This window comes from Crinia signifera, chromosome 6 (assembly GCF_055691185.1).
Source record: "Crinia signifera chromosome 6, ASM5569118v1, whole genome shotgun sequence".
In the NCBI taxonomy this organism is placed as follows: domain Eukaryota; kingdom Metazoa; phylum Chordata; class Amphibia; order Anura; family Myobatrachidae; genus Crinia; species Crinia signifera.
The window spans coordinates 114,797,161-114,822,360 of NC_139222.1; the positions used below are offsets into that span (position 1 = coordinate 114,797,161).

General features: G+C 44.4%; 1 protein-coding gene across 2 annotated transcripts in view; it reads right to left on the minus strand.

The window, feature by feature from the left end:
- GNAS (GNAS complex locus) overlaps positions 1-25,200 on the minus strand; it is a 225,658-nt gene that overhangs the window by 21,223 nt on the left and 179,235 nt on the right. For both annotated transcript variants that reach the window (XM_083146859.1, XM_083146860.1), the window contains exons 3-5: positions 23,478-23,532; positions 23,276-23,395; positions 11,007-11,104 (exon numbers count right to left, since the gene is read on the minus strand). In XM_083146859.1, coding sequence (XP_083002985.1) covers positions 11,007-11,104; positions 23,276-23,395; positions 23,478-23,532 — 273 coding nt within the window. The remainder of the gene's footprint in view (positions 1-11,006; positions 11,105-23,275; positions 23,396-23,477; positions 23,533-25,200) is intronic.

Below are 25,200 nucleotides of genomic sequence, written 5' to 3' on the forward strand. Positions count from 1 at the left end.
GGAAATTGTTCACAAACGTCCACACCAACTTGGATGATTTCCCCAGTACCGGTGGACAAAAAAGGGTGACTATCCACATACTCAGGTCATTGCACTGAATATATTTTATAATCGACTTTTTAACCACCTCTTATTATTTCTTAATGTACTGTCTATACTATATGTTTATTAAATTAGATCATTTTAAGATCATGTATATGTTTTACATCTAGTACAGTTTTAACTCTTCCTGTATTTACCTGTTTACCATTGGGAGCGACTACCCATTTTTTCCATTACTGCTGCTTGTACCAAAGCACACTCATATCGAAGCGCCTTTTCTGATAGCTTGATACCTCTCTATTTTGCTCTGGGACCCCATTTGACAAGGACTTTTACAGAACCACAACAAGTTATAGCTGAGAAGGATGGGTAGGAGCTTGCAGGTAGCTGATGGTCTGTCATGAGCATGAGTAATGAGTAGTTTGAATGTAAATAAAGTGGCAAAAAGAAAAGCAGAGTAAGGAGGGGAGAGGATTTGTTGGTCAGAGGGTGAATGGGGAGTTTGAGAAATAAATAATCACAACAGCCCATTAAGAAAAACCAAGGGAGGGTTAAGGAAGTTTAGAGGCAGGGGACACTGTTTGGGATGAAATCTCCAAACATAATAGAGGGAATGACAGAACAGGGGTGAATAACACAGACCTCATGTCAAATGTAAACAATAGTACTGAAGGTTTAAATGATTAGAAGTAACTAGAAGCTAAAAAGGACCCAAACACCATAAAAACTGTCTAACACAACCCCCCTTCCCTCGGTAAGGGGGTATGTGAGAATGTAGAGCCCGCAGCAGAGAGGTGGTGCACCAGGTTTTGAAATGGCTCAAAGCAGAGCAAGACTTGTTCGAGAGGACCCAGTACCCATGTGCATCACTTGCTGTGAGACATCAGGGGCCAAATGTAACAGGGTAAGAGACAAACCACATTGCGGATTATTCAGATAATATTGTGGACACCATCAGTCCCTAGACGGGAATTGGATTTACCAAGCTGCAGCCCCCCCTGTGTAGACAAAAAGAAATGCGGGCTTGCTGGGTGAGAGGAAGTCTGCTTGTAATATATTCGCGTCCCCCTTCCGTATCGATGACGTGGGATGCCTCGGGCCTCTTCCCAGCTGTTCGCTGTAAAAGCGGACCTCAGCCTGCACGAGTCCTTTTGCAAAGGTGCCAGTATTAAGGGATTTACCAGCTCTACAACACCTACCTGGAAATCCCATCTAGTCCAGCTTGGAGATTTGCACCAAGGTAATACACTTTAGTCACCCATACTAGGGGTCTGCTCCAGGTTCATATATATCTGCGGACCTAGACATTGTTGGGAAAACTCTCAAGAACAGTGTGCGAGGATCTTTAATAATTTTAAACACTTATATTTGATAAATAGTGGCTATTTTTCCAACAGATACACAATCAGGGCCAGAACAGAGTGATTGAAGATTTACATTTGTAATGTGTATTTATGCATTCATGTTATGTGCTAGGTGGCCACCTATTTCACTGCATTTACATTTTAATAAGTTAAGAATTTACAAATGATTTGAGATGTGTTGTATCCATCAATTCAGACATATGAGCACTTTTATAAATTAGCGCAGTACCGTCAATTCAGGTTTCAGTAATAGCTAGGAGATGCAGGGAGCTTGAGATGAAAACTTCATGGGTGGGGACCAATTTGTTACAAAAAAGATCTGATATACCAGAGAACACTGTACAGGGGGTAGGAGTTTGTGGGGGAGAGATGCAAAATACATGATCATGGTTGCTATAGTGTTGATAAGAGATTAATTTGGAAGTCAGAGTGAATACAGAGGGTAATGATGGTGCTGGCTCATGAACTAGGAAGAGAAACTACAGGGGTTGGGAATGGAAGAAGTACAGTGGGATACCGTGATGACAAAGAGAAAAGAGGGAGCAGGGCTAAGAGGTGGGGTAGAGGGCCAGTGGTGGGGCAGAACTGAGGGAGTGTGATTTAACAGGAAAGGAGGGGGGGGGGGGGGGGGGTGGAAGCAGGGGAGAGGATGGGAGACAGATGAGCATAGGACATGTAGTAAACAAGGAGTGAAAGAAAAGTAGGTAGTAATGGGCAAAATGAAAAGATTATGGAGCCAAGGAGTGTTGGGAGGGGTGTGCTATAACACTCCGACAGTCGGGATTCTAACAGTCATTAGCCAGACGTCGGAATCCTGACTGCCCGGACTCAGACAGCGAGGGGGACACAACAAAGCCTATTGCGGGCTCACCGAGCTTGCCACCCACTTTATTCTCCCTCTCTGAGGGTCGTGGACCCCCACGAGTGAAAGTACCCACTGCCCGTCTGTCAGGCTTTTAGCAGCCGGCATACTGACGTCCGTCGGGGTAATGACTGTTGGAATCCCATCTGCCGGTGAGTCCTCCGGCACCCGTTGGGAGATGGTGTGGTCAGTCTGGACACTGTGAATGAGGTGGGAAATAGAAAATAGGAGTCGAAGCTAAGACTTATGCTGCCCATACATATGTCAGATATTGCATGCAATAATTCGATTTCGGCCACATCTAGCCGATAAATAAATGATTGCATGCATTTTTAAGCTGACATTTGACGCGATGCGCAGGCACGCCGTCGAATGTTGCATCAATAAATATTATGAGCTGCACAGAATATTTATCAAATTGCATGTTTTTAACCACATGCGATTGCTCGAATGCAATCAGCTGCGGGAGCGGGGCAGGGATTGGGTCCGGAGCCGGTATCTTAGCAGTGGCCGCCTGAATGTGAGGCCGCTGATTGGCTGAGAGAGCTCTCAGTCTCAGCGGCCTCGGCCAATCAGAGGGCCATCCAGTATTTCAAAGTCATATGCTGCCGCAGCTGAGTCCCGCCGCCTGACAGCTCCGGTCACCAGCTAGGTAGTACCCCGCAGCACCCGATGTTTATTGCAGGATGGCATGCGACATCGGGTGCTGCCCTAGACACAACTTGATGCGATCAATGCAATGGGACAGTGCATTGCGATGTTGCATCGCATCTGAACGCATAAGTGTATGGGCAGCATTAGACTTGAGAAAATGCAGGTGACCATACAGTGTTGGTAGATGTGAGCATTCAACAGCAGTTTCAAGTGAAAAGTTTACATGGCTGCAGAAATGAAATGTTAAATGAGAGAATATGAGGGTAGGGGGGAAAACAACAAAGTAATTTAGACTGGATTTGCAAGTAGCTAAACTATGACTAATTAACACAGGTTTCCAGTAAGGCAAATGTTTAGCTGATGAAAGGGGATTAATTACATGATCTGATTATGCAAACACCAACCTAGTATGTCTTCATTAACTATGCCTCACTGACCACAATTTCAACATACAGGTATTTACAATTGCAAGCAAATCATAATATCAACACAAATTGATAGCATAGTGCAGGGGTCCTCAAACTATTTTGCTTTGGACCCCATCAGACAATATAAATAATTATAGGACCCCAGCTAGTGACTGCAGACGGTCATCCCATGTGTAGCCAGCAGACATGGCAGCATTGTGGAGTCACAAAATGGTGTAAGGGGTCTAAAACAGACAATTCAACAGCTTTTCCTTGAATCACTGACACCCAAATGTAATGGGCCCCACACACAGGGCGATATGAAGTCATTTTCTAAGCGATTTTACATATTTTAAATGAATTGCTCAGAAAATGGCACCGCTGGTTAATTCAGAGCACTCACTCAGAAGACGCTACTCACCGACTGCTATGCTGGCGATGTTCTGAGTGAGTGCTCCGAATCCTGCCTGCAGGAGAAGCTGCAGGCTCCATCCGCGCCTGTCCACCGCTTCTCCCTTGCCAGGGTCCTGGCTGCCTCCTGCGCCATAATGGAGATGATGCTGGAGATGGGTAGCAGCAGCCCTGCCGCCCTGTACACTAAGGATCCGAGCGTCAGTGGGAGGCTCGCACACGGCCAGCAGCCGGGCACAAGCAGGGTACATCACTGGGAGCGCTGCACATTTCGGGAACTGTAGTCTCTGAGTGGCCGCTCTCGCTGTTATGTGCTGCTTCCACCGCCACTGGGAGTGGGAGATTCAGGAATCAGTGCAGAATGTACTAAGCATCACTTCAGATCTATACTGTGCACTGTATATGCATGTGTATTTCCATGCATATGCACTGACCCCGTTGTTCACATGCGCAGGTCTCTATGTATATGGTGCCAGGATAGGTTATTAGGTCGACCCATATTAGGTTGTCATCAGGGGCAAACGCAGGATTCTTGTTTAGTCGCCCTAGGTGAGACATTTAAAATCTCTCATGCTGAATCTCCCATTATGAATCTCTGGCACACATCTCTCAGTGCGTAGGACCCTTAACTCTCTCTACACATGCTACATCTGCCCCACCTGCTGTGCACATGGTTTTGTCCATTATAGGAGTGTGCTTTTGCAAACCAACCAAAATCACCCACAATATTTGATGACACACCCCCCCCCCCCAAAAAAAATAAAAAACACAAAAAAATAATTATACAAAAAAAATATAATAATAATAATACTGTCAATAGCTCAGTTTGGACTATCCAAAAAGCCATTCAGCTATTTCACATGTTTGGAGCACTGAAGACCCATTAACTAGGAGGATACACCAATGCAGTGGAGGTGTACTGTCTATTCTCCACCACAACACAGATTGGTAGGTGGTTTATAATTCAACATGTGTGTGGATAAAGACTGTAAAATTAAAAAGGCATCCTAACATAGCAACTCATTATCCAAACCCATTTATATGTTTCTATTAATCCTAAACAGGTCCCTGTATACATGGCTGGGACACAAATGATCCTATTTCCACAGACAGAACTCTTAAAACTTTCCTATCCCCCTTCTTTAAATGTGGCTATAAGCGTTGGCACCCTCTTATTCCAGTGAAGTAAACAGACGGCTAGCAAAAATGAATGTGTAGATCTGGTGACTTGCAACTCAAGCCTATTTAACCAAACTGCAGCGCTTTTCCAGTCATGGCAGCTACTATGTGACACATTGGCAGACCAGATCTTTCCATTTTATGGACATAAGCAGATTTTATTTCTCCAGAATGAACATAAGTGGCGCGAGGTAGCTACATGTTACGTTTTACCACACCACTTCCCTTCATTGTCATATTACTTGTGTAGGTTCTATTGGTAGTAATGGTTTCCTGTGCCCAATCTGAACTCTTGGCCACAAAGTAATTTTCATACAAGGGCGGGGCATTGTAGTAACCGAGGGGAACAATGGCCAACCCTAGGAATGACCAGATATGCTGAACAGCGTGCACATGTAGATTGGTATACATATTCACCTGTGGCTGAAGGGGCACAATAAGGTGTTGGAATGTAGGAAAAGTTCAGTAAGGGTGCAGAGTTATGCCTATGTGCAAATAAAGCTGTTTTCAGACAGGTTGGTGCAAGAGCGTACTGCTAAGGTTGGTCAGATATCAGAGTGTACAAATCAAAATATGGGTGTCATAACATGGTAGAAAGCATGACCAGGTTGTGTACAAGTCTTAATCAGCCACTTTAGCTTTACTACCAATATTGCTAGTAGTGTATGTGTAACTATGCAACATAGTGCTCCTAACCACTTGCAAAGCATATGATGAGCTGCCTGCTGTGTATCCCATCATGTGGATGAGGAGATCCATTTTGCACAAGTGCAAAACTGATCTTTTCTGTATAAGCAGATTCCCTCAGAGGGGGAGGGCATTGGCTATAATAGGATGGAAGAGAGCATGTACTACACTTGCTCAAAAAATACACTAGGATACATAATAGGTGTGGGTAACAGCACACCTAAACGGACATGGGCAACACTAGTATACAAGAGTAAGCCGCAAGAGGGCACAGGGAACACTAGGACGCAGAAGGCCAGAGGCGACAATAAGATGCAAGAGGGCATGCTATATTTCTTGTAGGTGAGTTATGGTGCCCATACATGGTACGTTTTGTACAGTGCAAAGCAATGTGCGCTCCTGTGCATCGCATGTTACAAAAAAGTATGCGCAGCCTGTAGCTTCTAAACTAGATCGCATTGCACAAAGCTTAAAGTGCACAATGTTGTAGCGCATTGCATGCTCTCTGAACTAGATGCGATGCAATCCAGATCAAAACACATGGTGGGCATAGCACCGTGTATGGGCACCCTTAGTTTGTCTGGCTCCTAGATTTAAAAAAAATTGTCAAGCCCTATCTTAACACAATATAGTCACTGATAACCTTTGCAATGCATTGCATTTAATGTATTCTTAATTATGCTGGTTAGTGATATAGCAACTTCAGAGGACACTCCTTCTGGCAAACTATAAAAAGCTCTTCCCACGTAGTGTCCTTCTGTGCTTGTTACCTTTGCACTCTGAAGATGGCAAAGTACTATAACCTAAATTTCCTGAGGCTTATGTCACATAGAACAGCTTTTCCCATACACTAAAAGCATGAAGGCATTGCCCGTTTATAACTTCAGAGGAGACAAACATGGCACGGTTGCAGTGATAAGGCCATGAATACTCACTGCCAAGGACTGCTGCTGTACTGTTGCATGGTTTTTCCTGACAGACAAGGGCATTTGGAGAGGGCTGACTGGGATACCCCAATGCATGACAAGTACCTGACTGTTCAGTAACAGGGTGAGTTTAAAAGTGGAAAGTTAGAAACTGATTGGCCGGTGATAAAGTACCAGGCATTTCTCCTCCCTTATGACAGCTTCATACATCTACCCCCATGTACCCTAGGGGTGGCCAAACCAGTCCTCGAGATCTACCAACAATCCAAGTTTTCCAAGTCACGTTGTTGGTGAAACAGTGGTGGTCATTAGTAACTCACATTTTTAAACCTGCTGCATTCATTCCTACTATAGATCCACAGGTTGCCTGAAAAATATGAACTGTTGGACAGATTTGGCAACACCTGGTGTACACCTTGTAATAAAAGATCTTCATAGCAGTAACAGACTTTAGGAACAGTGGGGCAGATGTATCAAGCCTGGAGAAGAGATAAACTGGAGATAACATAGAAGAAGATAAAGCACCAGCCAATCAGCTGTGTTTGAAATATGACAGTTGGGATTTGATTGGCTGGTGCGTTATCTCCTTCCACTTTATCTCCAGTTTATCTCTTCTTCAGGCTTAATACATCTGCCCCAGTGTGGACAAAAAGACACAACTGGCCCAATCAGCAGCTAGCTAACAGCTCTACCTCTTTAAAGCTCCATACACACTAGACCAGGGATGGGGGAACCTTGCCTCCCCAGCTGGTGTAGTTCAACAGCTGGAGAGCCAAGGTGCACTAGACCAGGCATGTCCAACGTTGGCCCTCCAGATGTTGTGAAACTACACATCCCAGCATGCTTTGCCACAGTTTTGCTATTAGAGAATGCTAAAACTATTGCAAAGCATGCTGGGATGTGTAGTTTCAAAACATCTGGAGGGCCAACGTTGGACATGCCTGCACTAGACTATCCGCTCTCCGCAAGCCATATCAATGATGTCGGTAGAACTCTTGTACAAACAATATAGTGCTTACACACTGAATGATCTAGTTAACAAAATAGTTTAGCGATGTCATCAGATCCCCCTCTGCACATGCAGTCGTTGAAGATGTAATAAATATTAAATAAAGATGTAGTCAATATTAAAGTTACAGACCTGGATCCCAATAACTAATTTTAGACCTTTCAAACAAGCTTTCAAACCCAGCATTTTTGAGATTGTGTAAGATAATGCACCACTGAGTTGCTGATAATAGGTATGGATCCGATAACATTATAATCAGTGATATATATCTATACACACACACACACACACACACACACACACACACACACACACACACACACACACACCAAAGGCCATAAGTGGTCACATCTGAATTCCATGTCGAACTTTTATTTAATACTGTTACCAGGTGTAACTTATTTTATTACACAAGTAGTACACTGTATTGCATAGCTTAGATGATAAACCGAAAACCCCATAGAGAAAGTGAAGTTTCTCCTCTGCTGCACTGCCTGCATTCTACTGTATATGCGATAAAGAGACACAGAGGCTGGCAGCCTGCCATCACTGGAGAGAGCTTATGGATTCACTGAACAAGCCGGTATTAATGACTTGAAAGTCATTTTGATGCCATTTCCCTTCAGCAGTAAAAAGCAGAACCTCAGGCAGCCAGTACAGGATCCACCCTTTCATGTGCCCTCCTACATGAGCCAGGCCCAGCCCCCAGCACTCCCCCTGCTGCTGCAGCCAGTCTAAAAATAGCTCTGCTGCTCCCAGTTTACACAAGCTGGTCTGAAGGAGGGGCCCCTCTCAGAGGATAGAAAGCTTGTATCAATTAGCCAGTCGCACAAACTAGGAACACACTACCGTAGTTTAAGGACTCGCATCACATATGCTCTGTTTCACCCCACACACTTAGATTTAGGTGTTTATGTTGCTAAAACAGCAGGGATGATTTTAGGGACAATCTCAATTCTAGTCCAGTCATCTGCACACACAGGGTTCAGACAGCGGTTCTGCAGTAAGCAGACAAGGGTATCAAGCCAAACCCAATACCCAGAACACACACGCACGCAAGTTTAGCCATTAACACATCTTAATGTGCTTTGTAACCTAAACAATGTGGTGTAGGACATTTGCAATGTACTGCTAAGCACAAATGCAGGCATAGCAATAACCCCATCTAAACACGTTCTGACATAATCATGTGTGGTGTGCAGATATTTACAGTCTGCATGGAATCCAGTGCTCATCCTGAGCATTAAACAGCCCACTCACTCAGCCATGTGGCCACAAATAAAAATAATCCCCTCATGGATATGGCACACTGCTTACTACCACCACCTAACCAAAACGTCAGGAACCACATTTATCACAAATATAAAGACACCTAGTTTAGACATGTGCAGAAGAGACTGTTGGTAAATATTCCCATACATTTTAATGGCACAAAAACTATCTATAAAAATCTTAACTGCATATTTACACCACACACACGACTAAAGTTATCCCCTTCCCCACCTATATATGGCAAGCAAAATGCTGACATTTGCGGTCCTTGAATCTTTAGTTTACAAACCCTGTTAAGAAGTATAGAGAGAGCAGGATATGAAATGCAGGAGCAGCATCAGAAAATATGCAAGTCTAATCTGAAGGAGAGGCCTCTATATCTGCACTTCCCAACATGTACGGGTTTCATAAAGTGATGAGCAGAAATAACCAAGCCAGTAATGCTGTGACACACACACACACACACACACACACACACACACAGAATTCCATCTGTTTCATTATCAAGTCCTCAGCCTGCAGAGGTGGGAAGCCTCCCTAGCTGGGGCCCTGCTAACAGGAGGAAGCGAAGGGTATATGACAGCAGCCAATAGCATTGTCTGGAAGAGATCAGCTGTCATGACATCATGTAGGGCAGTCTGTAAAAGAACCACCCAAATACCAACTGCACACTCTAGAATCAAGCGACCTTCTTATCCACATATTGGCTATTCTGTATCCAGCAGTAAAACTATACACAGTCCTCTACAGATTGCAGCCACTACAAACTCTAACACTGTAGGACACATGAACGCCGGCACAACACCACACTCACAAGGACACTGCAGTGCAATCTGTAAACCACATCATGGAAAGGTGTATACACCTTTATAGGATTGCTGTGTGAGGTCTGCAAATGCAGTTAGTGTGCAAATACAGCCTTATGGCAGAAAGCTAAATACTTTTTCGATGTACTTCGAGTTAAAGACGAATGGTTATCAGATAATCTAGAAAGTTTAGGACATGGGCTATAGCAGGGAATACAGTACACTGTGGACCGGACAAGTGGGACTACTGGAATGTGTCAGCTATGCGCGGAGGCAGAAAGACAGCCATTGCGACAAGACCAGTGTCCTAAAACAATGCACACTATTGTGTTCATTACTTCTACTACCTCCTACCACAGCCCCCCTGCTTTATTTCTACTGCCATTCTGAAAGAGTCACTTGTACGAAATGCAAGGAAGGCATACAGCAAGAAAAGAAACAGAACAAATCCTCCTCATCATCATCAAGAGGGGACCTGCAATGCAACTTAAGGTCATCCTCACTGATAAAAAAAAAAAAAAAAAAAAAAAGAAAGGTTTCCAATTACCGTTGTTACTTTTTCGTCAGTGGGGGGGGGGGGGGGGGGGGGAGTGGATGGGAAGGGGCAATATTGCGATTTTAGTTTGATAGTCGTTATTGGGGTAACCAATTATAGCTCTTTTTACAGCTGAAAAGGATTCGTTTTACAGCTATCTGGGATAAGTTTACAGACCACGTGTTATAGCGGCCAAACTAGCGGTTCATGTGCCTCAGCATAATCTCCAATAAGTGCCAGCTATCGGGGATAATTGGATAGCCTCTGGGTTTCAATCAGCCATTGTAATTTACGGTGACTAACTGGATTTCCCGCACAGTAAAAATCCCTGGAAAAAAGGGACCCCCCCCCCCCCCCCACACACACACAAAATGTTAAGTTTCCATCACATGAGCAACAACTGACCAGTGTAAACACACCCACACACGGTACTTTTCATCATGCCATAACAGCAAGATTTCACTAGTACCTATACTGGAACATGCACACAAAGTGAGATCTTATTTTGCCCACATCAAGCACTTACACATTTGTAAGTGGAACTTACTGAAAGAGCGGTACCAAATTCACATATTAAAACTGCTCAATATTGGCACGTACAATGGAAAAAGGAACATTTTGATACCAGTGGTGTAACTAGATTTTTGTAGGCCCTTTAGCGAAAGTATGTAAGGACCCCTATGTCCCACCCAAAGGAGAAAAATGTATGTTCCTTTGTCAGGGAAGGTGGGCCCCATAGCAGCTGCACCTACGGTAGTTATGCCCTTGTCTGATACAATATGTTTAATATGCAATTATAGCAACAAAATCCACAAACATCATATATGAATGCCATTGGCAAAAGATACTTACTACTGTGCGCAGTCAATGAGTTGATATTCATTCGATCTCTCATAACAGGCCTTCACACCCTCGTCTTGCCAGAGTGCTTTTGTATGCTCGTAGAACTCCTACAAGACATTTAGCAGACGGTCATTTCATGAATTCCCACAACAAGAGTAAATGAAGAGCTATAAATCACTGGCTACTTCCAGGAAGCATTCATACCAGTTGTAATACCCACAGATGAAGCAGCTCAAACAAGTACAGACAGGCCAGTCAGTTTCATTTATCTAGCCGATGAACCTGTGGTTACTTAAGCTGCCAGCTTGTTGAGGTTTCGCCAACACCATTACTTGAAATCCATTAAAAAAAAATATATAACAGCTGTATTTTAGGCAACATAACAAATAAGCCACTTAAAAGACTTATAGAAATCTAGATCTATTTTAGAACATAATATAAATCAAATTTATTATATGTAGTTACAAATCCGAAACTATGTAAAATGGCTGCGTCTGAATAAATAAATAAAAAGTAGAAAAGTATAAAACAATGCCCACAGTGGATCGGAGATAAGAATTAAACTTACAACTAATTGGAATTAAACAAGATAATTCCTAAATGGAACACATCCCTGATCAGGGATGGAACGCAGGCCGGAAATAGTAAGAATACTGTAAGCTGCGCACCACAATGGAGCAAATACCCTATGGAACGCACTTCCGGCCTAGCGGTGGAACGCAGGCCGGAAGTGACAATACGATCACACACCCCGCTGAACTGCGTAGCAAGGCAGTCAGCAGAACGCAATATCAGGCGGCCGGTGGAACGCAAATAGAAAGTAGCATTCCCTGGCGCACAGACAGTATAGGTACTAATCTATAGGAAAGGGGGAAGCTCCCACTACCTTTAACGGAGGGAATATAAATGAATAAAATGGCACCTGCATAATATATATAACCCTAATATTATTCATTATAAAATAAGGACCAATCTGGTTTAAGAGGATACAAGGTCATTGGTCTACACCCTATAAATAGAGAAAAGGCCCATAGCTTAGCATTCAGATTACCAGCATTGCATGGAACAGAGCTCCAGTCTAAAGGTAATACAGCCGAATTGGCCACTATCATTTGACTATGAAAGGTTTGTTTTTATTGTTGAAATTCCCAATGTCTATATAGTTATTCATGTTTACATTGACTGATTCATTAATTAATATATTTTTAACTAATAGTACTCTTTCACCTTAATTAGGTGATTTTATATGATTTTAAGTATCTGGAAGGATATCAAATGCTTCAGACCCATATGGCAATTCCAAATATATCTCAATAAATATGGAGCCTAACCCTAACCTAATTATATAGGTATGTGCACACTAATACACTAAAATAGTCACAGAATCACCTAATATAAAATCCAGAATCACATAGGGGTAGGCAACTCCCCCTTACATAATAAAAAAAAAATCCCTATGTATTAGACCAGTGGTGGCCAACCTGTGGCTCTTGAGCCTCATGCGGCTCTCCCCCTTGTAAAGTGTGGCTCCTGCTCCCACTGCTGCCCACCGTCTGTCCCAGCCCCCCCTGCTGCCGGTTCCCTGAATCCCTTCTCCTTCAGAGTGGAGGAGAGCGCGCATCGCGCATCTCTCCTACCCCTTACTGTGCATCCTTGTGACTGGGCCGTCCTCTCCCCGCCTGGCAGCAGCAGCAGCAACTGTGAGTGCTGCTGCTGGGAAATTTGCACTGTGGGGGCATAGCAGTTTGTGCCACTGTGGGGGCATAGCAGTTTGTGCCACTGTGGGGGCATAGCAGTTTGTGCCACTGTGGGGGCATAGCAGTTTGTGCCACTGTGGGGGCATAGCAGTTTGTGCCACTGTGGGGGCATAGCAGTTTGTGCCACTGTGGGGGCATAGCAGTTTGTGCCACTGTGGGGGCATAGCAGTTTGTGCCACTGTGGGGGCATAGCAGTTTGTGCCACTGTGGGGGCATAGCAGTTTGTGCCACGGTGGGGGCATAGCAGTTTGTGCCACTGTGGGGGCATACCAGCTTTTTGGCACTGTGGGGGCATACCCAGCACCGTGTGGTGCATACCTGGCACCGTGGGGGGCATATGTGTATCTGGCACTATTGGGGGCATATGTATATATGGCACTGCACTATTGGAGGCATATTTGTATCACACCCACCCAAGGGGTCAAAATAAACTATGCCCCTTTTTTTGGCGCATGCGCCTTAGGCGCGCGCATGATGTCGGCTCTTTAGCTTGACTACCAATATTTTTCGGCTCTTTACCTCTGACCGGTTCGCCACCCCTGTATTAGACCCTTGCTCACACCAACTCACGTAGATTAAAAACTGTTGTAGGAATACCTCCCCATTTATTGGATACCCTGAAAAGATAGGAATAAAAATCATCTGTAATGGAAGGTATATATCTCCCCATTTATTTATCACTTTTTATGTTCACTTCACCCCCTTTGTTTCTTCATGCTCCTCACTATCTATTTTCCATTAAGTATGTAAAAAAATGTACTCCCATAATACATGCTCTGTACAGTGTTTTAAAAAAATGTATCATGATATTATACCGATTACAATATTTACGTTCTTAGACAATTAACAGTTAACATTCCTCTGATGAAGTCATTCCTGACAAAACACATTGGGATTTCTTTGTACTGTTGACATCTGAAGAATTTTTTTATAAAAAAAACAATCTTGTGGATAAACACCACCTCTTCTTACCGTGTTGGAGATTACGAACAATCCTTTTGAAGCCTTTGAGGTTAACCGAGTGTTAAAGGCGCCAAATCACTATTGGGTTGTATACACACACACACATCTATATCTCACTACAGACACCTCTAAACTACTACTACCGAACCCATTTCATGTTAATGCACATGTATCATTCCTATGATTACCCAGGTAATGCAAGTCCGAGGAATAGTGTCAGCTGCAAAAACAAATTCAAGTTAGAACAGTTATGCTGCCCATACATATGTGAGATCTTGTATGCAATCATTCGATTTTGGCCACTTCTGGCCGATAAATCGAATGATTGCATGCATTTTGAAGGGGACATTCGACGCGATGCGCAGGCACGCCGTCGAATGTCGCATCGATAGATATTATGTGCTGCACATAATATTTATCGAATTGCATGAGCAATCGCATGTGGTTTTTAACCACATGCGATTGCCCAAATGCAATCAGTGCTGGGACTGGAGCGGGGACAGGAGAACTGGCAGGGAGCGGGTACATACCTGGCTGGGGACCGGAGCAGTTATGTGGCAGTACTCAGCAGTGGCAGCATACGACTTTGAAACACTATGTGGCCCTCTGATTGGCTGAGGCCGCTGAGAGAGCTCTACCAGCCAATCAGCGGCAGCCTGAATGTGAGGCCGCTGATTGGCTGAGAAAGTGCTCACAGTCTCAGCGGCCTCTGCCAATTAGAGGGCTGTCCAGTGTTTCAAAGTCCTGCTGAGTCCCACCGCCTGACAGCTCCACCGCTCTGATCCCCAGCCAGGTACGTACCCCGCTCCACACAGCCACTTCCAGCACCCGATGTCTGGCATATCATGTCACAACTGGGTGAGCATTTACATGCACCCTCACAGGTACGCGGTCAATAACTCCTGGCTTGTGCAGCGAGTGTACACGTGGACAGAGAATAGTCTACACACACACACAGCACAATGCACAGCTGACGTGATATGTCTTAACGACGTAATTTGCACACAAAACCCTGGTACACACTGGGGGACAGACCAGGGATATCTACGCCACCCTATTTAATGGCAGATATACCGGCCAGGGCACACCCAGCATAAGTCCCATATCACTGTACCTACTCCTAGGAATGGAGACCTGGGATTTTGACAGTTTCATGAACCCAACAAAATTCCCAGGTCATGTCTAAAAAGTGCCATTAGAAAGTGATCAACATGACATTTGCAATACTCATGGCTATATAGCTTTGAAACCAGTCACAATAGCAGCCCTTTCAAAATTTGGAACCCTCTGGATAATTGAAAGGTTACCAGTTAAGACGCAGCAAAAGGGTAATTTTTCCATAACCCAGAGTACTTGCTAGGGCAGAAATTCTACCAAAAGACACAGGTGTAAAGAAGGCTCTGAACAACCCCTAGGTGTCTAGCAGGGTGTTGCTTAATCTACTATGAGGCTCTCAGTAAAAGGCCAAACTTTCAGGTGCATAAATTACAATTGTGCATATGGAATATAGCAGGCACCAATTTTTTACTAAGAAAATCGCCACATCAGGGACATATTTGTGCACAGATTCTGATCATAGCCAATAAAATGGTAAGTCTGGAGCAGATTGTACTGTATACTATAGACTATGAGGGAGGGATGGTTTACTTGCTGGATAGTCCAGTTTAATACAAGACAAAAACAACCTGTGTAATGGGAGGTGACAGGTTTCACTACAAGAATGCTTTCTCAAAAATGGTTTTCAGTTTGGCACCTTGCAGCACTGGTTAGACTGGTATGAGATGCGAGAAGCGTAGGTGGATAACTTTCTCTTGACATTTCTGCATGAAGCTGTCCTTAGGATTTTTTATTTTTAAAGCGTGCAGATATCTTTTACTAACAGTTTCGTGTTCTAAACCAAGTTTATTACAAATCGATGTAGGGATTTCACAGAAAACAAGACTACAATAGTAACAAAAATGTTATCTGGATGGCTGACAGACCAGGTCTAGGTCAGTAGGTCGACTAGTGTTTTTGGGGGGACTTTTTCATAGTTTACCATCCACGTTGATATGGTAAGGTGTGCAAAAGCGCAGTGAGTCCTCCAATTGGGGGTCCGCAGTCTCAGGTGGAAACAGACACCCATACATTTGCATTACTTAGGGGGGATTTAATGAGCGACCTGTGATAAGCCTACAACTAGGCCCAAAGTAGTAATTACTGCAGATTTCTTCTTGCACCTTCTGAAGGAGCAAACATAAATTCACATTAAGTGCTGCCTTTAGGCTAGTTGCACGGTTACAGGAGGCTGCTAATTCCCTTGATACAATGGTATTAAAGTTTTAGTTTCTTTATACTATAATAATAATGGATGAATTCAAGTAGCGGAAAGGCGCACAAGACTTTACAAATACGTTTATTTCTCTCCAAGGCTTAGTACATAAGACCACAAAAAAGTATTAAGTGGACAGGCCCTATCTGCCATGTCACAGGCTGTGTTTGAAAAAAAACAAAACACAAAAACTGGTTGACTGGTACTTTAGGCCTGATTCTTGTTGACTCTGTAAGCTGCGAAAGTAGCAGCTTACCAAGCACCAGAGAGCCCGCAACCATGCAAGGGGGTGCGTTACGAAAACACATTCCCTTGCATGCCGCTGGAGAACTGGATTTGTGAGCACCGGGAAGAAGACAGCTCACATTGGCCTGCCCGCAATCCCAAGTGAATGACCAGCCGTTTCATAGGGACGCCCATGAAAAGCTGGGCGTTCCCATGGGTGCCCCCAACCACCCCAATATCCCTATAAACAGCTAGGGGACTATGCAAGTCGCCAAAGCCATTCGCAAAGGGTCCCGCACATGCGCATAAAAGACCATGCACAGTCCCACAACCATCGGAACAGGGCCGAACTTGCAGTTTAACACGTAGATTAGAATCACCCCCTTTATCTCTCCCTCCCCAATTCTTAGTACATAGACCCAACGTTTGGTATGACATGCAGTCACTATGTTGGAACTTAAATTGTGCAGGTCAACGTGTTAAACAATGACACTGGCAAAATGCCAACATTTCCAGGAGTCTTAAATTGTCATTCGTTAGGATTATGATTAGGCTTGCGGTTAGGAACAGAACACAAGTATGCCAACATTGCAACAACGTCAACATGACATCTGCCGATCTGCTCACTGTTGATATGGTGACCATGTAATCTTCCCCAGCACCATGAGAAGGAGTGTAGTAACTATAGAGACACGCGAGCCACCCAGTGCAAAGGCCAGGTAATCTCTGAGCAAGCACAGAGATCCCTGGATTCTCCCCTTCTCCTGGGATTGAATAGGCGAATCAAATTCATTGCAAAAATGTGGCCGGGATTGAACACGAGCCAGTGTAGACATAGGACTAGCCATTATAGTGAGTAGGTCAGATAAATCAATTAGGCAAAGCCAAATAGGAGTATATTTCCTATATTAATTTTGGAAAAGCAAAATTTGTACACTAGCCACTATGATGTAGTCTGTAAATAGAAGGATACATGAACAGCTGTATGAAAGTATGTCTAAAGGTTTAGAAGTTTTCAAGGAGGAACACTGGTGAGATTTTAAAGAATTCCCACATTGAGCAGCAGTGTTTGGGGAGCACGGAGACTGTACAGTCAGGCTAATGGCCAATTTGGAATGTGCGATTTAGGCTAACTGCACTTGCGATTTTGAACCTAGGCCAAATGCATTCTACAGGCGAAAGTCAACCTACACTTGTATATTTTCATAGTGATCTGAATGATGGCTGTGGGATAAGACAGATCCTTGCAGCAGCCAGGAGGATCTCCTGATCAGATCAGATGCGCACGGGACCGTGCATCGGATTGGAGGTAAGTTACATACGATATGGCACATTTCACACGATTTAGCGGCCCAATGGGTCAAAATTGTGTGAAAGAGTGCCATATTGTACTAGTGTATGGGCACCTTTGCTTGTTGCTACCTGTGCATAGCTTTATAGCCTTCCCAAAAGTAAAAAACGTTTTTTCTCAACTCTACAAATTAAGAAGTGTGGCAATGTTGGTTCTATACTTGTGTAATAGTCCCTCTATTTGTTGACTAGCATGTTTACTTAAGTGCAACTGGTACTTATGTATTATCTGGGCTGCCGATTATTTGATTGTATGCCTTAACTTAAGGCATACAATCAGTGCGATGCGATGACCCGATTTTTCCATAGGATTCAATGTTAAAATGGACTGAGTCCATTTTAACATGGAATTCAATGGGAAAAAGGGGTCCTTTTCATACCCCTACTATCCAAGTGGACATGGAGTTGGATATAAACCTGTGGCGAGCGTAGCGAGTCACCGAGCCCGAAGCGTGGCGAGCGAACGGTATTCTGTGTCCGCTCGCCACGCTTCGGTGGCGAGGTTTATATCCATCTCCATTCCCACTGGGATAGTAGGGGTATGAAAAGGACCCCTTTTCCCATTGAATTCCATGTTAAAATGGACTGAGTCCATTTTAACATTGAATCCTATGGAAAAATCGGGTCCATCGCATGCGATATGGTCGGATGCGATGCGATGGACCCGATTTCAAAATCGGCAGCCCAGATACTACATAAGTACCGTGCAACTACAACTTACTGTATTACTGTATTTGTTTGTTTTGCAGAATGGAGCAGCCCCCCATTCTGCAAAACAAACAAATCCACTTGTCCCTTAAAAATGGTACTGGTAGAGAAAGATGGGGACAGGTGTGGCGTAGTTAGACCCACCATAAACTGCGATCATTTAATATTTTTACCTGGAGGATCTGGTTAATGAGTTTAGGTACAGTTACCTCACGGGAGATCAAACAGAGTATACAGAAAATTGTTAAGAGTCTCCAAGGGTTTAATTAGCTCACATTAGCAAAGCGTTTATTTGCAGAGCAGAGGGAGTTTTAATGCACGGAGGGAGTATTGTGGCACAGGATAGTTTGCACTCATCATCAGGTGTAATTGTTTACGGAGCAGAACATACACAGTCATAAGGAGTAGTAACTGCACTTGCAGTGGATGTGTAAACCACTTACAAAAGGTATCCAAGAAAAACAGTGTGGAATTCAGTGTCTAAAACAGGGGTGGGGAACCTTTTTTGTTGCACGGGCCATTTTAAATGGATGAAATCCTTCTGGGGTCCATATCAAAATTTGCACCTTTAAAAAGTACCTCGTTCCCCCCCGGACCATGCTTCGGCCACCACCGCGTCACCACCTCATGCAAGACTCCCTTCCTGGTCTCCTGTGCAGACCACCGGGTGGGAGGGCGGGCTAGACAAACTGCCTACTTGGACCGTTTACTGCCTGCAGGCCAGAGGTACCCCACACCTGTACATGAATAAAAAAAGCATTCTACAAATGAAATGTATAAAATTTAGTGTAGAAATGCTGGACAAGATTTTACCGCCTCTCAAATATTTTCCACATGGTTTTTATTTGGGCTTTTAGTGTCCTTTAGCCGGCATAGACACCCCATTAAGAAACAATGAAACAAATTTTTGCATGTGAGGATTATACATTAAAAGTTTATGCTTTCATTTCTGAAGCCCTGATATAAGTGGAGTGAAGAAAGTCTTGGAAAAGAAACCAGGTGTGAACCATACTAAAGGTACATATCTAAAATACTGTGCGCACACACACACACTGTCCGTTTTCCAAGACTCTGGCTTTATTGTGTGACGCCTGAGTAACGCTGTGTACACACTGTGATTTGGGCTATCGATCCACACAGTGTTTGCACGCATGGAAAGAATAGGCTATGCAGCACAGTCTATCTACTGTATCGGAACGAGGGCCATGCTGCTCAATGGAACATGGTCTCCAGTGAGCTGTCCCTCCCTGCCAGCCAGTGCCGCCATATCGCATCGTGTGTACATAGCATAAGAATGATTTTATAGCTTACATAAAGCAGCCTTCAGGTTGGTCAGGTACATGTCTAGAAGGATTCTATCATCCATACCAAACCACATACTAGATGATGCAATTGATTAATCATGTACATGTACTGCACAATCATGCCTATTTATTTATACTTCTTTGACAGTAGGGCAAGATACACACCAGAGTCATGTGTCCCGGCCAGTCACACATTTAAGAGTTGACCCTACATTATGCCTTGCATACACCCTTGCACAATGCATTGGATGACAGCACAACAATGTACAATGCCTTGCTGCATTTGACTGTAGGACATCATACACTATCTTCTGGTTGGCCGTGCATCATGCCTGCGAACTGCAGGAAAGCAAAAGCTCAGAAAAACACTGAATGACCCGGCTGCCATGTTGTTACGAAACAGTGTACAGAAATCATTCTAGTGCACAGGTTCTCACACTTGGTCCTCAAAACCCTACACAGTGCATGTTTTTCTACTCACAGAAATCACAAGTGAAATAATTAGCTCCACCTGTGGATCTTTTAAAATGTGTCAGTCAGTAATGAGTGCACCTGCCGGGTGACCTGGAAAACGTGTTTACCCACCCTAAACACCTCATTCCCACATTGACGGGACATGAACTGCAAGCCGCTATGCTAGGCCTGAAATCAGACTTCAGCTAGTTAGTGGGTGAAACACTACAGTGTTTGCAGATTCCCCCTGAATGTCTAAAGCAGTTTTAAGTCGAATATGCTGCCCTGATATATCCTTCTGCATACAAGCTCTCTTATGCGATCAAGTTACCCACTGCTGGCAGAGTAGGAAGTCGGACGTGCAGCAGGTCCAACCTCCGACTCAGATCAGACGTCCACGGGACAGTGCATTGGATTGGACGTCAACCATATTCGGTTTGGAAATTTTTCACCACATTACAGAATCGGAGGCCAAACTGAACATTGTATGTGGGGGCCCTTTAGGGTGGAGGTCACTGATTTGTGACCTGTCAAATAAGTGTCAAGGATTGGAGAACTTTTGCTACAGAAATTATTAAAGGTCTATAAGCAGTACAAATACAAGTTTGAGAGCTTAAGGCCCATACACACTAGAATATTTTCATTTCAAAAGACTGCCAAAATCAGTGATTGATATATCTGTCACCAAAGAAGTGCGTACACACTGAGCTATTTCCGCCAAAGAGCAAGAGATCTTCAGGAGGCAAAAGACTTTGCTGAAAATCTTTCATTATAAAAGGCTATTTACATAATGGGTGGGGTTTGAATTCCAAGGGTATGTGTATGTACACACACACACACACATATATATATACATTGCTGGCACAGGCCAGAAATGTATACATTACTGGCACTACTGCCCACCATTGTATAGGAATAAGCCGGTAATGTAAATACCTTACTGGACTCTGCCAGCACTTTATATACCTTACTGTTTTTTTATATATACATTGGTGGGCAGTGGAGATAGTGACTTATTCATTGCTGGCTTGCACCAGCAATATACAGATGGAGCGCCTTTTAGCTTTGCAGGGGCTGGCGGTCGGATCGCGGATAGTAGCAGAAGAAAAAGTCACTCCAGGACTTGTGGTGAAAAAGGTTTCATGCCAATGGCGTTTCGGGCCTCAGCTCGTCATCAGGACACCGAAAACTCTGGGGGGTTTTTTCACCACAAGTCCTGGAGTGACGTTTTTCTTCTGCTGCAGGGGACAACATTTAGGTTGTTGCCCCCTGGAACGGGCACCCGGGCAAGCTTTCATCTGCTGACCTGGCAGCGCCAGTTTTTTTATACACACACACCTTGTCTGTGCCAGCAATGCATAAATTAGTGCCAACACTGCCCACCGATGTTTATATATTTATATGCCTACTGCCACCAATGTATATTTATTTAAATGAAAACTGGTTGTGCAGAAATGCGCTGGTGCCTTCACTGGAGCCGTAAATACCGCTGCTGTATAGATAAACGAGGGTGCGGCACTCAGCTATACAAACGTCCATTAAGGGAGGCAGTTTCGGTACTTGTTTCCTAGCACGGCCACATATCTTATGGATCGTGTACCTTTAGTTAAGGTACACGATCCATACGATGGACCCGATTTCCTTTGAAATCAGGTCCATTTGGCCGGCTAGGACAAAATATCGGGGGCATCGCGTCGGTCGGGACCGTTAACAATGGTCCCGACGCGACCGACGCGATTTCCCCATAGGCTTCAATGTTAAAAAATATTTTAACATTGAAATCGTGTCGGGAAAGGTAAAATATCGGGGGCATCGCGTCGGTCGGGACCATTAACATAGGTCCCGATGCGATGCCCCCGATTTTTACATAGGCTTCAATGTTAAAAGATTTTTTAACATTGAAATCCTGAAAAAATGTGAAAAATGTGAAATGGGCCAATATGACCCATTTCACATTTTAGATGTCCCCGTCGTCACCCCACGATAGACGCCAACCCGAAGCGTGGCGAGCGCAGCGAGCCCGCGAGGGGCGGCGGTGCGCGTCCTCCGACCTTTTCATTCCCCTACTATCCACGTCGGCGTGGAGTTGAGAATAGAATAGTGTGGCGAGCGCAGCGAGCCACCGAGCCCCGCGAGGGGACGCGGATACCTTCACAGTTATACGCGTCCCCTCGCGGGCTTCACAGGTGTCCGTGGCGACGCGGACACCTGTGAAGGTATCCGCGGGGCTCGCCACGCTTCGGGCTCGCCACACTATTCTATTCTCAACTCCACGCCGACGTGGATAGTAGGGGAATGAAAAGGTCGGAGGACGCGCACCGCCGCCCCTCGCGGGCTCGCTGCGCTCGCCACGCTTCGGGTTGGCGTCTATCGTGGGGTGGGGTGTACGCCGTGACATTTGGGGGGGTTGGGAATATTTTACATTGAATCCAATGTAAAATCGGGTCCCAGGGACCCGATTTACATTTAATTCAAAAAAAAAAAAAAATCGGGTCCAAAATCGGTCGGTCGCGACGATCGCATCGCATGCGATTTTTCCGACACGACCACCCCGATGTAAATCGGTGTGGCCGTGCTAGGAAACAAGTACCGCAGTTTCTTGACAACGTTTCAGTTTATTTAGTATCAAACTGTTTTCAAGTCATGTCCAGGACATGACTTGAAAACAGTTTGATACTAAATAAAACTGAAACGATATATATATATATATATATACACATACACATACAGGCAGTCCGACCGGGCTGAAAGTGGATAATTTTTCAGCCCGGCAGCGTACACACACGGCAATGATGGATGAAAAACCATCTATCATCGCCACATCTGCTGGTAAAACCAGCAGATGAAACACTTTCCTAGTGATGATGTGGGAGCACGCATCATCACTAGTCGCCAATTTCTGGGCCATACACTTTAGGAGATTTTCAGCTGAAAATCTCCTAAAGTGTGTATGGGCCTTTAGAGCAGGAGATTGGTGTGGTGCAGCTACGGAGGACTCAAACTGCCCAACAGGTCTTTTACAGCACTGCAGGCATTAAAGTGTGCCAGCATCTCAGTTTGGGCATTATACAATCCTTACTACCTGTAGTCCATAGAGATCATGTTTAAACAATGCAGTGTAACTAAAACATATGACAAGATACAGCCCTACAGTGCAATAGAGGATGGGGCTGTGCTGCTAGAACATATACTAAAGTTTATACTTACTGTTGGGAAGTCAAAATCCTTGTGACTCGGTAAATTTGTGATATAATCAATTCGGAACTGGCTGTCTGGATTTGCTAGCTCCACTGGAGGAGATAGGTTTCCCATTGCTGTAACTATGGTCTATGGAGGGAAGAAACAAATCAGTAAGTAAATCAGACTTTGCATAACTGGGAAGAACCAGCTTCAGTTCATGGCTACTTACCTCAATAGCCTCTTTAATGTTATTCTTTATATCTTGAACCTTTACCTTTTTCTCTCTGTAATAAATAGAACAAATTACAGCTTTAGATAAATATTTATGATGGTCAGACAAAAACGCAATGCATAATTTTGTGCCCTAGCAAGAAGACTTCCCGCAAAAAGCTAATGAGTAGATTAATAAATCGCTGCAAACTTACTATCATCATTTACACACACCTCTTTAAAAATCGGAGCCAGTTAACTGACCAGAATGTTTTTGAAGTGTGGGAGGAGATCAGAGTAATGTGAAGGAATCCCGTGAAACACGAGAACACAAACTTTATACAAACAGGATTGTAGTCAGAAATCAAACTCCCAACTAATTTGCTGTGAGGAAGAAATTCTAAGCATTGTTCCCTTCTGCTTTAAAACAGCCATTTCCTTTAATGACCAAGCACGACAACGAGTGATAGGTATCTACATACACCTACCTTGCCAGGGTAGTTTAAATTAGAAAAAAATAAATAGACTTAAAACCTTAGTAAGTACTACATGAATACAAGCTTTGTTGCTGATGTGGATCACCCAGTGACTGCACAGAGAACACAAGATCATGGTTACCTTGTAGAAAAATAAAATTGTGCTGGAGAACGCTACATGCAGTATATCACTTCAACTATAAAATACTATCTGCGCATTGTACTTTAGCAATATGTGAATCTGTAAAAAAAAACATAAGGCCTCATACATCAGTAAGGACACCTAGATAAGTGACATGGGATGTCCTCTATATATAGTTAAAATTAGTTTCAAAGAAATACAATGTAGATGGTGATATTGATTGTAAGAGTGTCAGATTTAGAGAGTTTGCTGTAACGAAAAGAAAAAATAATTTATGGGCACCACCAGCGGAGAGATAACCAAGGAATAACCTGGAGAGTCTAATGTTTAAAGCCAGGAGTTCCATTGCAAGTGCAAACATTAAGAAGTAGAATTATACCCCTTTTACACCAAAAACCCTGGTCCGACCCTGGTCTTTGAACGCTGGAGTTTCCAGGGTCTGACCCTGCTTTATACTGCATTTACACAGCACTTCGACCTGGGTCGGACCAGGGTCTGCACCATTTACACTGGACCTGGGTCAGCCCTGCCTTGTCATTACAAATGGCCTGCAGCAGCAGCACCACATCACCCCCTGCACATCATCACCCCCCCCCCTGCAGCATCACATCAATCCCCCCCTGCACATCATCACCCCCCCTAGAAGCAGCAGCACCCCCCCCCCACCTGTACATTATCACCCCCCTGCAACATCAAATCACCCCCCCCCCCCTGCACATCATCACCCCCCTGAAGCAGCATCAAATCACACACCCCCTGAAGCAGCATCACCCCCTGCACCTTATGACCCCCCTGCAGCATCAAATCACAGGCTGCTGAGGGGGGAGACGGAGGGATGCTCCCCGCTGCTGTAACTCCCCCCTGCAGCCGCGGGGCCGGGAGTGGAGGCAGCGGGAATCAGCAGTGCAGGTGGGCAGGGGACATCATCACCTGTAGAATCATATCATCACCCCCCCAGCGCGGGGTCCAGCCTCCAGGCAGCGGGGTCCGGCAGTGCAGGCGGGGGATCCATTCAGCGTATACGAAGTTGCCGGCGGGGTCCCCCCAGTGTATGGGAACTAGTAGCGGCAGTTCCCAGCCGCCGCAGGGACGCTCGCTGGTTACTTCCCATACGCTGGAGGGAC